This window comes from Varanus komodoensis, unplaced genomic scaffold (assembly GCF_004798865.1).
Source record: "Varanus komodoensis strain SLA01 unplaced genomic scaffold, ASM479886v1 scaffold11, whole genome shotgun sequence".
In the NCBI taxonomy this organism is placed as follows: Eukaryota; Metazoa; Chordata; class Lepidosauria; order Squamata; family Varanidae; genus Varanus; species Varanus komodoensis.
Window position 1 is genome coordinate 28,369,568 of NW_025335317.1, and position 14,084 is coordinate 28,383,651.

At 40.7% G+C, this 14,084-nt stretch overlaps 1 protein-coding gene across 1 annotated transcript in view; it reads right to left on the minus strand.

Moving 5' to 3' along the window:
* Nucleotides 1-14,084, minus strand: part of KNDC1 (kinase non-catalytic C-lobe domain containing 1) — an 83,245-nt gene that overhangs the window by 28,354 nt on the left and 40,807 nt on the right. Inside the window, exons 8-15 of the mRNA XM_044420713.1 lie at nucleotides 9,445-9,516; nucleotides 9,300-9,361; nucleotides 7,467-7,625; nucleotides 7,042-7,119; nucleotides 5,658-5,739; nucleotides 5,310-5,472; nucleotides 1,445-2,340; nucleotides 915-1,059 (exon numbers count right to left, since the gene is read on the minus strand). Of these exons, the coding sequence (XP_044276648.1) occupies nucleotides 915-1,059; nucleotides 1,445-2,340; nucleotides 5,310-5,472; nucleotides 5,658-5,739; nucleotides 7,042-7,119; nucleotides 7,467-7,625; nucleotides 9,300-9,361; nucleotides 9,445-9,516 (1,657 nt within the window). The remainder of the gene's footprint in view (nucleotides 1-914; nucleotides 1,060-1,444; nucleotides 2,341-5,309; nucleotides 5,473-5,657; nucleotides 5,740-7,041; nucleotides 7,120-7,466; nucleotides 7,626-9,299; nucleotides 9,362-9,444; nucleotides 9,517-14,084) is intronic.

The window sequence follows — 14,084 nt, forward strand, 5'->3', positions numbered from 1 at the left end:
ATGGTGAAGCTGTGGGAGTGCTATATGTACCTCAGAGCATTAAGAGAGAAAGTGGGAGAGCAATGGCCCCTGACCTCTGCTTGAGGGAAAGGAGTCAGAGAGCAGAAAGACTAGAGAGGAAAATCCTAAACCCATTTTGGGCATTTTTACAAAAAGGACCTTGTGCAGTGAACCAAATTTGAAAGGCCATCTTACAAGCCATTCAGGATCTAAAGTCTTTTGTAGAAAGGCACCCTTTTCAAGACCACCACCCACAGATGCATGCTTGGTGGTGACCTGAGGCCTTTCTACTGGCCACTTCCAGGTTGTGGAACTCCCCACAAAGGGAGGCTAGATTTGCTCCCTCTTTCATGTTCTGCTGCTGGCATCTAAAGACCACTTCGCCCCAAAAGCCCTTTAACCTGCAGCTGAATCTGGTGGGTTTGGTGCTCTTTTAGTAATAGTTCTCTGTAATTGTTGTTTTATTTCTGTTTACTATATCATTTTAATGTATTTTAAGTGGTTCTGTAAGCTACCCTGGGTGCATTTTTGCTAGAAAAACAGTGCACAAATGAAAACAAATAAATAAAATAAAACTTCGGACTGCAGAGGTTTTGGTTCAAATCACCATTTACCCATGAGAAATTTTCTCTCAGTCATATGTACCTCACAGACATCTTTCTGAAAATAAAATGGGATAAGCCCAGCTATGTAATTCTGCATGCAATGGAGGAAAGACAAATGTTATGAATAATGAAAAACATTCAATTTTAAAAAGCAGAATGTTATTGGCTCTTGTTATTGGAACAGGGGAAGCATATACATCTCTGGAGAAGGCAATGATGCCTTACCTCAAGTTACAGCTGATATCAAAAAGTTATTACTATTGCTTAAAAGTTGGAAAGAACAGTGAAACTTGAGTGAGAATCGTTTACCTTCCAGGCAGAGTAATTCTACCATTTGCTGCAGCATAAAGCTTTCCTAGCAGTTTTTCTTCCCAATAAAGGTCGCAAAATTTCTCAGAGATGGCATTACAGAATGTGTTATACTTCAGATCCTTTAAACTGGAAATATATTTACCTGGTTAAAAAAATAGAATTTTTAAACTATACCATATCCTATAATTCATTGCTGTTGCTGTGGTTGTTTTATTGTGTTAGGACAAAATTATGCCAAAAATTACAATGTGTAGTATAGTAATGTAAATAATAAATATAACATGATCTGCAATTATTAAAAAAAAACTCAGATATGGGCTTATAAATCTGCAGTAATGGTACAAGCCACAGTAGAACCTTTCCTTCTGTATAAAACTTTTAAAAGTACACATGATTTCTGGACCTGGATGTATCAACTGTAGTTAAAAATAAACCAACCTCATACAGCCTAAAAGTTCTTGTGATTGGTCTCATCTCCCTTTTAGTTTGCTTTCTTATTTCTACAGTATCAAAATATTCATACATACCCATAGTCAGTGCTTCAGCTGTGTCATCCAGATAATTATTAAATGCAAACTCCTCTTGGATAAGATGCACTACATTCTTCAAGAAAACTTCATTAACCCTACTATCTTGGTGAGAGTTTTCTAAGGCAAATGAACAAGCAGGATTTTGGCCTATGCAAGCGTGCAATTTGTGATCTGGTAAAGGGACTCTGCTTTTTGCATCTTTGTTGGATTCCTTACAAAATGCATGGAATGTATTCCTTTCAGAACACTTTGTTTGAGTCTCTTTATTCATCATAGGTGGAGGTAAACTATTAGACTTGATTTTCATGTCCCAACACTCATTTTGTACATTACTGGTATTTCTCAGATTGTTAGCAGATGAATTATTTTGTAGGTTTTTGTTGGCATCATAGCCCAATACAGAATCTGTAAGGAGGACATGCAAACTAGGACAGCAACTGTAGGCTATTGAATGGAGAGGCTTATTTGGTATTTGCTCTGATATAGCCATCTGCACAGGTACAAGAGTTAACACTCTTGTCTCTGGGTCCTGCTTCAAAAGGAAGTTATTTATAAAAGCCATACTAGATGACATGGTACAGTTTGAATGGCTTGAGGAAGGTGCTTGTGAAATACACTTTTCTTGAGAAACAAATGATGATTCAAAGTATAATGGCAATTCATCCAGCGATGAACTAGTATGGCTTGGAGATTGCTCTTCTGGGTCATTCTGAAGTAATGTTTCCAATTCTTGTTTACCATGCTCCAAAATACCAGACATCATGTAAACAGCTGGCAAATCCGGGCTCTCATCTATCTGGTTTTTAGCATCAATATTTAAGTGCATTGAATTTTTGCTATCCACTTTCTTCACAGTTGTTTCACAGTGTATCTCTGTAGATGCAACGGTATCCCTGATAAATAAGTAACATTTTGTAAACAAGAAACAGTTTTATTAAATTAGTAACAGAAAGATAACAACAAGTTGAACAACTGTGCTTTCCTTTACCTGCATCATGGAACAGCTTTTTCAGTATAGTCTGTTAATGGATACTGCACTTTCTCCAATTTGGATTCCATTCCCGACTACAGTCTGCCCTCACCCACATGCAGGGCCAGCCTCTTTATTGGTTATTCTTGTGTCTCAGCTACAACTACCCTTATTCCCACTTAAACTTTTCTATTCTTTACCCTACAGATCTCTTTCCACCCCTGATATGCCACTGTATTCTCTGGACTTTTCTTCTTGAAGCTTTATGGAGCCAAGTCTCCTCTGTCTACTTCCTTTCAACTGAAAATAATTTCCTCCAAGCCAATTTAAGGTGCTGGTGATGACCTATAAAGCCCTAAATAGCTTAGGGCCTGGTTACCTGAAGGAGCGTCTCTTTCCACATGTGCCTGCCCGCCCCTTAAGATTTGGGGCAGAGGCCCTTCTCTGGGAGCTCTCCTTGAAGGAGATTAGGAAGGTGACTACCTGGAGAACGGCCTTCTCTGTGGTGACGCCCCATTTGTGGAATTCATTCTCCAGAAAGGTTTGCCTGGTCCCATCACTTTATTCTTTTTGCACCAGGCTAAACCCTTTTTGTTTTTCCAAAGTTTTAAGATTTGATTGTTTTAATAGGGGCTTTATTGTTGATTGGAAAAAAATATTAGGATGCTGTGTTTTATTTTATTTTGTCTTATTGTTAAACCATCCCGAGACCATGGTAAGGGATGGTCTAGAAACTTTTAAGTAGATAGATAGATAGATAAGAGTTTCTCTCCTTCCTTGGGATCATATTTGGCAAGCTATGGAAATGGATCTTTTTAGTCACCAGTACATGTCTGTTTTCACTGAATTAGAAAGGTGAGCTAGGTTGGAGGGCCTTACCACTGGTAATCTCTATCTTGATTTTTGCAAATGGGGCAGTGCTTCCTCCAGGCTTGCCAGTTAGTCCTTTCAACAATCTTTGGAAGTAACTGGCACTTGTCAATGCCTGTCATTCTTTGAATGACACTTAGTGTTGTGGAAGCAATGGAAGTGAGGTCTGCTTAAGTTGGAAGTTGTCTAGAAGAAAGCTGGTGCAAGGGTGGGCCTAGCTGGCCTTCCTCATGCAAGGAGAACAGAAATTGAGCATATTTCCCATTTATCCCATTGAGTGTAAGAGACTAGCTAGCTTGGAGTTGTAAAAAAAGCAGTGGCTACCCAGGAGGATCAATGGATCCCTATAGCTGGCCTCCTAGTATGGCAAGAGGAAATACCTGCCTGGCTCTACAAAGAGATATACTCCCAAGAGAATATACATACCAAAGGCACACTCTGCAATGAAAGCAGGTTGATTTTGTTGCATCTGGTGAAGCTGTATACTGATGACTAGAAATCCTCTAGTGGTGCCCTGCACCAAAGGCCAATGAAATGGCTGTCCCCCAGAAATGACCTCCTGATGCTGCTAAATTTTTGGTGCCGTAAGTCAGTGCAATATGCTTGTAGAGCTAGCAAGTAAAGTAAACTATGGACACCTTCCTGCACAGAGAGGATGGTCTAAAAACACTGCCTGTGGGGCTTGGTTCTGTCCAGATAAAACTTGACCTCCTGCTTAGCATCCAAATTGTGCCATTCCCCTCCTGAAGCATGGACAGTTGTGGACAGATCATGTCAGGTGGCTCTCTGACACCACCAGAACCTTCCTTAGGGGGCCTCCTCTTTGCTCGCTGCTCCACTCCCAATGCCAGACTTAGTATTTTCCCTCCATGAGCCTGGCAAGGGACCTGTGGCTGGGCACAGCTCAGAGCATGTGTGGCTGCAGGCAGGAGTCTAGGGGTTGGAGGATTCCTAGTGCCTCACACAGTCTGCAGGAAGTCTGAGGGTGGGGACAGGTGGCCCTGCCTGTGTTTCAGGGTCCCCTACTCTGGTCTTCTTTTTTCATTTTTTCCTGCTCTTGCTATGAGAAATCCTGGAGAAATCCACCTCCTACCATGAGGCAGGAAGAAAAACAGGCAAACCTCTAGCAGGCCCCACCTCCTCCCGGAAAACTAAGATGGAGACTGCCTTCCCAGATCAAAAGGCGGGTCCTTTCCCAAACTAGCTGGCCTACTGCACTCAAGGAGCAAATTGGTAAATTCTTCCTAATAGTCAACTTGGACAGTCAGATGCCTATCTGTTTGAAATGTAACTATAGTTAAAATTAAACATATTTTGCCCAGTTTGGATGACAAAGCAAGCTGCAGTGAAAGCTTTCAAAAGTGAAAGCAAAAGATTCTTAATTTCTTGACATGGAGAAGGAAGAAGGATCATGCAACCCTGTGAAGTCATGAGCAGAGCCGGGTGGAGCTGGGGGTCAGACTAGATGGTCTGGCTGGCCCCTTCTGACTCGCGCTGTTTCTGTTTTTATGTAACCCAGTGGGAAGTTCATGACTAGTTCATGTTTCACTCAAGTGTAACACTAGACCACAGTGTGATGGAATACACCCCATTCGGATGCAGCCAGTAGCTAAATGGCCCCTGAATGAGAAGTTCTTGAATTTCAGATGCTGAGAATAGACAACCGATGCTTTCATGATGTGGAGGAGAGGACAGACTTACAGGGGCTCTTGGTCAATCCTGTAATAAAAAACAGTGTTCCTATTGTGATACTAAGAAAAACAGGAATCTAGTAAGCACACTGTTGGATAATGTTGCCTAGACACTGAACTGAGTAAGGGCAGCCAAAGAGGAGTGAACACAGCAAGAAGCTGAATGCTCACAATGACTCCAGAAGGGTACATCTGAGGGAAACAAATGGTCCTCCGGATGCATCTAGCTCAATCTCAGTCAAAAAGAAGGCAACACACTAAAGCAGAGTACACTACATTTAACTAACAAATGTGGCATGTTGCTGTTCTAACATCACAGGGACACACTTACTTTTGAATATCTGTATTTTGTTGCAGGATAATAGGCTTAAAGTGGGTTGCTGACGATGTGAAAGCATGTGGCAACATGGTGCTTTCTCTGTTTAAAGATGGCTGGCAGGGGACCGGTCCTTTTACTGCTATCAGCTTGTTTTCATTGTTCATAGGTAAAAATCCTGAATGTGCAAAGAGGACAAACAGAAACACAACAACAACAAAAACAAACAAACCAAACCAAAACAATGCATTTAGCATAGGCAGGATGAACAACCGCTGACATATGAAAAACATTAGCTATTAGTGCTTCCCAGAACAAATATGTAGAAAAGTCTACACAATAGTCACATACAGAAGTACTCACCTATGTTTTCATTCACAGTGTTTCTTTCACTTTGAAAATCAAAAGGGAAGCTATCATTTAAAGGATCCATTTCTCTGAAAGCCTAACAGCAGAACAGTTTTAAAGAATGCATTAGAAATGTGGTCTTTCTCAAGCAGAGCAACATAAAAATAGCTTTATTTTTAACTTCCTTGCTAAAGTCACATGATGCTTTTGAATTCCTCAAGGGCATTTGGGGGTATCTCACGTTCATGAAACCAAGCCATTGTATCTTTTGGGTATTAATGTGAGATTCTTCAAATGCCCGGTAAATAAAGTTTTGATTTGTTTGCTTTGTCTTTTTTTTCCCTGTTCTATGTAACTTTTATGAGGCCTGTTTTTGGGATAATTCCTATTGTAGGTGTGGATCAAGTATGTAAAAACACTTGTTCATTTTAAGTGTATCCCAGCTGAGAACAACACTTCAAGTATCAAATGAAGTACACTTTAGTCCAAGCATGGGAAACTTCTAGCCCACCAAGCTGTCCCCCAGTTTAAGACCTTCCAATAGAAGACGTCCCATATCCCCTCTCCAACAATGCTGCTCTGCTCCCTTTGTTTGCCCCGGCTTGTTTGTTAAATCAGGGTAAAAAGGAGTTCCCTGAATTATGGAACAGAAAGAAAGCATTCCACTACATCCCAGCCTTTGTCTTTCACTTCCAGAGTTGATTACAGCTATTCATCAATCTCTGGACCTCCTTATCCATCTCTGGAATTCTACTGTATTTTGTGCACAATGTTTCTGCAGGAACCTTTTTGATACTGTGTGCAATGGGGACGTGGGACTGCACACAAAGAAGTGTGATGATATGGCTTGTGACGGAAGCAGAATAGGTATCCCCAGTGTTTGGGGAGTTTAGATTCTGCCCCCCCCCCCCGCACCATACATAAGCTTTGCACACTTCCAGTCCTGGGTAAACTCATATTGTAATGAACATACAAACTGAAAGATTATATAAACACACACACACAAAGAGAGAGAGGGAGAGGGAGGGAGGGAGAGTGGGGCGGGGAGAGAGAGAGGGAGGGAGAGAGCTCAAGCAAGAATTCTGTAGAGAAAGTCTGAAATGTGTGCCAAAAATCCAAATAAATTCATGTCATTTTTAAACTGTCAATGAAAATCTAATGCTTCTATGGAATATGGCCACCAAAGGCTGATATTATTGTTAGGGTGAAATACGCTGGGGAAAAGAGTTTCTAAAAATTAAGGCTTATACACCTACACATTTAATTTTTTAAAAGCCCTGAGAACTTTTATTTCTTCTGTTTGGTATTTAACATGAGCTTCCAGAAACTTAATGGAATGAAAAGATATACACAAACACTAACTCTCTCTCCTCCCCTCCCCCCCGCCGCTCTCTCTTACCTGAAAGGTAGATTTGATTAAAAATGCCAGAGTTGTCTTGCTGTTTATACTTTGTTCAAGCAGATAGCTATCACATATCTAAAATTGTAAAATATCAGGCTGAGTTATTCATACTAGGTAAGAAAGAAATACATAACCAAAATCAGCAATAACTTTTGCAATTATTTTAAATTTAGGAAATGTCATTTGCTTACTCCAAATAGGTTGAATTTGCTATTTTTTAAACCCTCCATACTTGTTCTCATTGACTCCCTTTAAGGCAAGAAAAGTCATCAACTACTTAATTTGGCATTGTTACAAAAATATTTTAAATGCATAGTCACTACTATACTAGTTTGCAGGAATAAAACCCCTTTAAAACTTAATTTTTAAAGTTATTTTTAGTTTTTATTTTTTTTAAAATTAAAAGACTTAATTTAATTCACCTTAATTGCCTCTGCCAGAGAAGGTCTGTCTTCCGACTTTCTTCTTGCCATATCTAGAAGAAAATTCTTCAGTTTTCTTGGTAACACAAGTTTGTGATCAGGTGGAAAATTGCATTTTGCTGCTCTCCACAAAATTGCAGCAATACAGTAAATACATACCTATTGGAAATGGCACTGTGAAAGGCAAACAAGCCACTGGGACAACATCTACTTAAACTGTTCCTTGGCCTTAAATATGTATACTCAGAATAACCCATTTCAGGTCACTGGCGTAAAGCTAAGTTATGCACTAAAAGCACAACCTGCAAATGGTTGTGTTGACATTCCTCAAGCACCAAAGCCAACTTCAGGTATAACTGGGGTCAGAACAAAGTGCAATTAACTTTAGCCTTTCCTCATGACCAGTAGATCAATGCTCAAAGTACATATTAACCACTTTTAAGATGCTGTGTCAGAACTCACAGACCCTGTTCAGAACTGACATTTTGCTGATAGCATCATTAAAGGAAGGCACTTCTGCTGCCAATGACTTTGGGGACACTTCAGATCTGGCTAGATGCAAACTGCTGGAAGCCCTAGGACACATGAGCATGGAGCTTCCAAAGAATTAAAGCTTGATATAAAGAAATAAAAAGGTCGTGCTTGTGCATGTGTGGGACAAAGTTCTCTCTTTCACCTAATCAGCAGCATCATAATCCTGTGATGTCACACAATAACACCGTACAAAGGAAACTGTAACTAGAGGTAGGAAAATTCATCCATTTCAATTTCTCTCTGTTTCTTATTTTTCCAATCTTAAATTTGGCTAGTTCTGAAGTTTGAGATTGTGTTTGAGTTGGCATAAACATGCATATGTATTAAATATTTTAACAGAATAAGATTGTGTTCAAAGATTATTTTAATTATTAACTAGATTTCAGTCCTAGTTTCCAAACAATACTAGTCTTTCAGAGTGGCTCCTATCAGTTATAAAAAAGGTCTTTCCAACAGGTTTTCAAAATATGAAACAAGGCTACATAAATGTAAGTAAATGTAAATAGAGCTGCCAGGCTGCTGACGGGGACTGGGAGTTATGTTCACATGACTCCAGTCCTCCGTCAGCTTCACTGGCTTCCCATTGAAGTCCAGGCCCAATTCAAGGTGTTGGTGATGACCTATAACGCCCTAAACGGCTTGGGTCCTGGTTACCTGAAGGAGCACTTACATCCATATATGCCCGCCCGCCCCCTGAGATCAGCGGGAGAGGCCCTTCTCAGGGAACCTTCTGTGAAGGAAATTAGGAGGGTAGGTACTCGGAGGAGGGCTTTCTCTGTGGTGGCGCCCAATCTATGGAATGTGCTCCCCAGAGAGGTCTGCCTGGCGCCGTTATTTGTTTTTCGGCACCAGGCGAAGACCTTTTTATTCAAGCGTCATTTTAATTGTTAATGGTATTTATTTTTATTCTTTGGCCAGGGCGACTTATTTTATACTGTTATATGTGTTTTATATTGTTAATTTATGTATTTTAATTTATTTATTTGTAAGCCGCCCCGAGGCTTCGGCGAATGGGGCGGCCTAGAAATTTTCTAAATAAATAATAAATAAATAACATCTTATGGAGCTATCTAGTAACCCCAAGCAACTACGTCAACTGGAAAGTGTGACTATCCTTGTTTTTCAAAAAATAGATTGCTACATAAGGCAGGGATATGGAATGCATGGCCCTTCAGATACTGCTGAACTTCCACTGGCCCTCATCAGAATGGAAACTGTAGTCCACCAACATTCGAAAGGTCAAATATTCCCCACCCCTGATTTAAGGCATGAGGCCATGTATCTATCATATCACAATACCTTTTCAGTAACAAAACCCTCGTCTGCCATCTCAGGGGCTAAATAATGCATATCATATGATCCTCCTGGAAAAAAAGGAAAAGAATCTAATTAAAGCTGGTAGATAAAAAAAACTCAGTTAACAGAATTAGCAGCATGCATTTACCTTCACTTTTAGGTGAAACAAAGAGAACACTTCCATCACAGTTTATCACCACAGAGTCTAAACACAAATATGCTGAAAGACAAATAATATGACTATTAAAAGAGTGAATATTTTTACAAGGTCTTAAAAAACAGCAGGCGCAGACTTTGGCATGGGAGTTGTCTGGTAATGCACAAAGAGGTTCACTCAGTTAAGATTCTACACAGCCAGGTGCAGAGCTTGAAGGCGTTCCTGGATCCATCACTGTCACCACAGCTCCACTGGCCTTTGTGGCATGCAGTGCTTTTTCTCGGCTTCAGTTGGCACCTCAGCTGCAACCCCATATAAAGGGGGTCACCTGGACACAACGTTTCATGCTCTGGGAACCCACATGCACCTCTGACAACACCGCAAGAGTTTGAACACCAGGCAGTCCATTGCGACTTGCCACGATGGGTGGACTGAACACACAACAGAGCTCCAGTGCGCACATCAATCAGTCTCATGGTGACTGCTTTGCTGCCTCCCCTTCAGAGTACATGGCAGGAGCAAGGAGACTCCTTCCCTGACAGCTGAGATTGGTTCACCATGATTATCCCTCCCCAGGTCACAGAAGCAGGCTAGAGGGCTGGTTATCCCATTAAGAATCTGGCACAAACTACATCTTCAAAACCCCCACTGAGACCATGGACGGCCTGCCCATGCATGCCAACTATTTTTAATTAATAATTCTGTGCTCACATATGGGTGCAAAGAAAATGGTTTTCTTCTGAGCTGTTCCTGTTGTGGAAACAGGGTTCATTTTCTGAAGACCAATGGAGAACAAGGGTCAGTCCAACTGCCTGCCCTGCCATCTGCAGCTGCGTCTGCCCTGTGCCACCAAAATGCAGTCTTGCAGCTTGCAGCAGTGTTGGGCAGAAAACTAGGATGGGAGAGGCTCGCTCACAAGGCAAGTGACTCACTCTCCAGCCCATTCTGCTGACATGCATCCTTTCAAACTTCAGCAGTGACGGAGGGTGGAAGAGCCAGGATCAGGGTAGCTGACTGACAAGTCAATTGGCCCAGCCTTTTGGCTCATTGCAGCAGTGCAGGACAACAGAGCCAGGCTCACCACTGCACACCAGAGCAGTGGGTCTGAAAGGGGCTGCCACTGCAGTGAGTAATCGGGCGAGCCTTTGTTCTCTGCCCCAAATACAGCACAGGCACTCTGGGGAAAGCTGTCAGCTGCGCTCACCCAGCTGCTAGTGACTCCTCCCCCAGATAGCTGGGAGGGGTAGCAGGGAGTGGGGGAAGCCTCCCCTCCCCAAGTGCCACACAAGAATTTTGGGGGCAGCTGTTGATTGCACTTACTGACTAACCACTTGACAATGGGATTTGCCTCTCTTGTCAAGCGACTCACACATTGTCGGGCTTGACCCATGACAGCCCATCATGAGTCAAACAAACTTATAGCAAACAGTTCTTAACATGGATGCCAAACATGATAAGAGAGTATCATGGGTGACCACAAGTTATGTGATATGACATGACAACCAATCTATAACAATAATTAATGGCTCATTGACTCATTTTGCAAACAAAATCATTATATGGCTGCAGGACTTTAAACAAGGACCAGGCATTATAATCCTTTTTCACCTTCATTGGCTTCCAATTCATTTCCAGGTTCAATCCAAAGTGCTGGTCTTGACCCAAAAGCTCTACACCAGGGTAAAGTAACCTATTGTTCTATTCCAATTAGCACTTGACCTCAGTCAGCATAGTCAATGGCCAGGAACGGTAGTCCAACAACATCTGGAGAGTCACATGTTCTCCACCTCTGCTCTACATGCCTTGCTATTTCATGGAACCTCTCCTTCCATATGTTCCTGAATGTGGCCTTCCAGAACCTTTGAGTGCCCCTCAAGTTTAGTATAGCTATGGGAGATGGGAATTTCATGGTCAGCTTTGGAAAATTTTCCTTAGGGAAGCTCACCTAGCACCCAATTTGTTGACTTCTGCACCTTATTGGTCAGGTGCCAAGCCAAAAATATTTTTGTTCTTCCATGCATTTTGATAACTAGCAATATAAATATTCAAGATGTATTAGTTTGGTTTTGGCACAGTGTTTTCTTAAGCTCCTGTTGGTGTGTTTCAACTTTATGTTTTTTTATGCCACATTGGCATGTGCTTGCAACTTGCTATGCCATATTGGAATTAAATCATTTATTGTGATTTCAGCTTTAACTGTGCTTTAAACACGGTTTGAATTTTGTGAAGTATCTAATATAATGAAAATATTTAATCTGCTGAAAGCCTTGTGAAAGAAGCAAGTTTTAGAAATCTAAAAATGTAACATGGTTGGCTAAAGAAAACAGGATGCAAGCAGAGATTCCCAGCTACAAAATTGGAAAATTACCCCATCCTCATAGCTGGGAACCCCCACTTCCCTTCTGCTTTGCAGCCAACATAGAAGGAACCACAGCAGGTACATTTCTGACATGAGAGTGATCTCAGAGAATGGCTTTAGGCAGCAGGGAGGGAAAAAGTATCCTGGCGGTGCCTCAGTCTCCTTCGCTCCCACTCCAAAAGACCACACTGACACAGCCAAAATCAGCCATCTAAGTACTTTGCAGAACAGGAGAATTGCTAGCATATCTGTTATCCCCTGACTTTAGAGGTTACGGACATTCCCATGGAGTGGCACCTTGAGTACCCTAAAAATTGCAGACACTGCAGACTGCAATATCATGGAATAAAAGGCAGAAAATAAACAAGGATTATAGAGAGATCATTATACTATGGACTTCCAGTTTGGGTCATGGCGGAGTAGCTGTGAATAGCGAAAGCTCTCGCTATCACACTGGTGTTTGTTCAACAGAGAGCCGTGGGAGGCTCATCTAAGCCCTGTCGGGGCGAAGATAGATTGTCCGGGCACTTCTTCTAATTGTGCGGGGCAGCAGCTCTGTATTTATTGGAAGAGGTCTGAGCTTTCCTCAATCGGACAACACAGGGGAGAGATAAGCTCCCTTCAAGTCATCAACAGCTGGACAATTAGCATAATTAATTAGCTGAAAGTTCATCAGACTGCTGGGTAAGCATTTTTATCTTGTTCTCTTCTATATTACCCGTGAAAGAGCAGTACAGCTTCTAATTTGGCCTAAAGAAGAAAGGGAAAGCCCTTTGATGGAGGGATCCCGCCCCCACAGAGTTCTAAGCGGTGACTGGTCTAGGGGAGGGGAGGGGAGGGGAGAGGAGAGGTGAGAAGGTTTGAGTCTTGAAAGAAGGATCCTTTTTCTCTAACCTCCCCAAGGGCGAAGAATTAGAATAAATAATTATTTTGAAATAACGTGATGGAAGATAAAAACTACACTGATTGGCCATTGTCTCTCTCTTCTTCTTAGACTCTCGCCAAAAAAACAACAACTGAACTTTAGCCAAGTTGAAATTCGTCATTTTTTTTTCCGCTGGACAAAGGACTGTAAAGAAAGAATGCTCTCTGCTGCCACCAGGTGGCTTTTTGGATTATAGCAAGTATTTTTATCTTTTATCTTTTTCCTTCTTTTTTTCCCTTTTGCTGCTGACCATTATGGAAGAGCTAAAGTCAACACTCCTGGCAATACAGGAATCCTTAACAGCTTTGCAAATATCCTTGTTAATACAACAAGAAATCTTTTCAATTGAACAAAAAGAATATTTTGATAAACTTGATACTTCTTTTAAGGAGACTTTGGTAGATGTACAACCTAAAATTGAACAGAATACACAAAAAACACAACAAGCATATGGAAAATTTGAAACCATGGAAACAGAAATAAAATTAGTAAAACCAATAAACAAGCTATCATGGGATTCACTTGTTACATTAGATTGGCTATTAAAAGAAGGAACATTTTTTACTGGGAAGAAGAAAGGATGGATGGATTCCGAATTAACTACGTATTATTTTGAGGAAGAAGAAACAGTGAATACTGATTTGCAGCAAGAAATACAGTCATTGGAAATAAATATTGATTTACAACAAGCGCTACATTTACTGAAAACAAAGCAAGAAATAGTGGATATTGATTTGCATCAAGAAATACAGATATTGAAGAATACTGATTTACAACAAACACTCCGCCTATTGAAACCAAAGGAAGAGAAATGGGGCAGGGGTGTAAAGAAGAAATAAGAGAATTTGTTATCTTAAAAAGGAAAGATGTAAATTGGTTGGCATGTTTACTGCAGTATGAAAAGGCTAAGTTATATGATTCTTTTGTTCTTAAGTTACTATACTAGAAAATTATTAATGTTGGTGGAAGAAAAGTTGTACTAAGAGGATTTTTTTCCCTCTTTTTTTCCTTACCCATAGAAACTTCTCTCTGTTTAAATGCATTGAATTCTGAAGGGATTATAAGATATGATCTAAACTGAGTTAAGAAATATAAGAATAGGGAATTGAGCTTTTTCTTTGTTGGTGACATAAGATGTAGATACAATCGAGATATGTTAAAGATCATAATGAATGGGGCTTTTATAAGGAGCTAATAGTATTTGATTAAGTGATTTTGTATAAAATCTATTATAGGTAGTAGTTGTCACCAAATAGATTAGTTAAGATGTTTCTAAAGATGTTAAATGGATGTTGGTTATTTAAATGTAATGGGTATTTTTATTATATAGAGTAGAGGAAGTGGTAT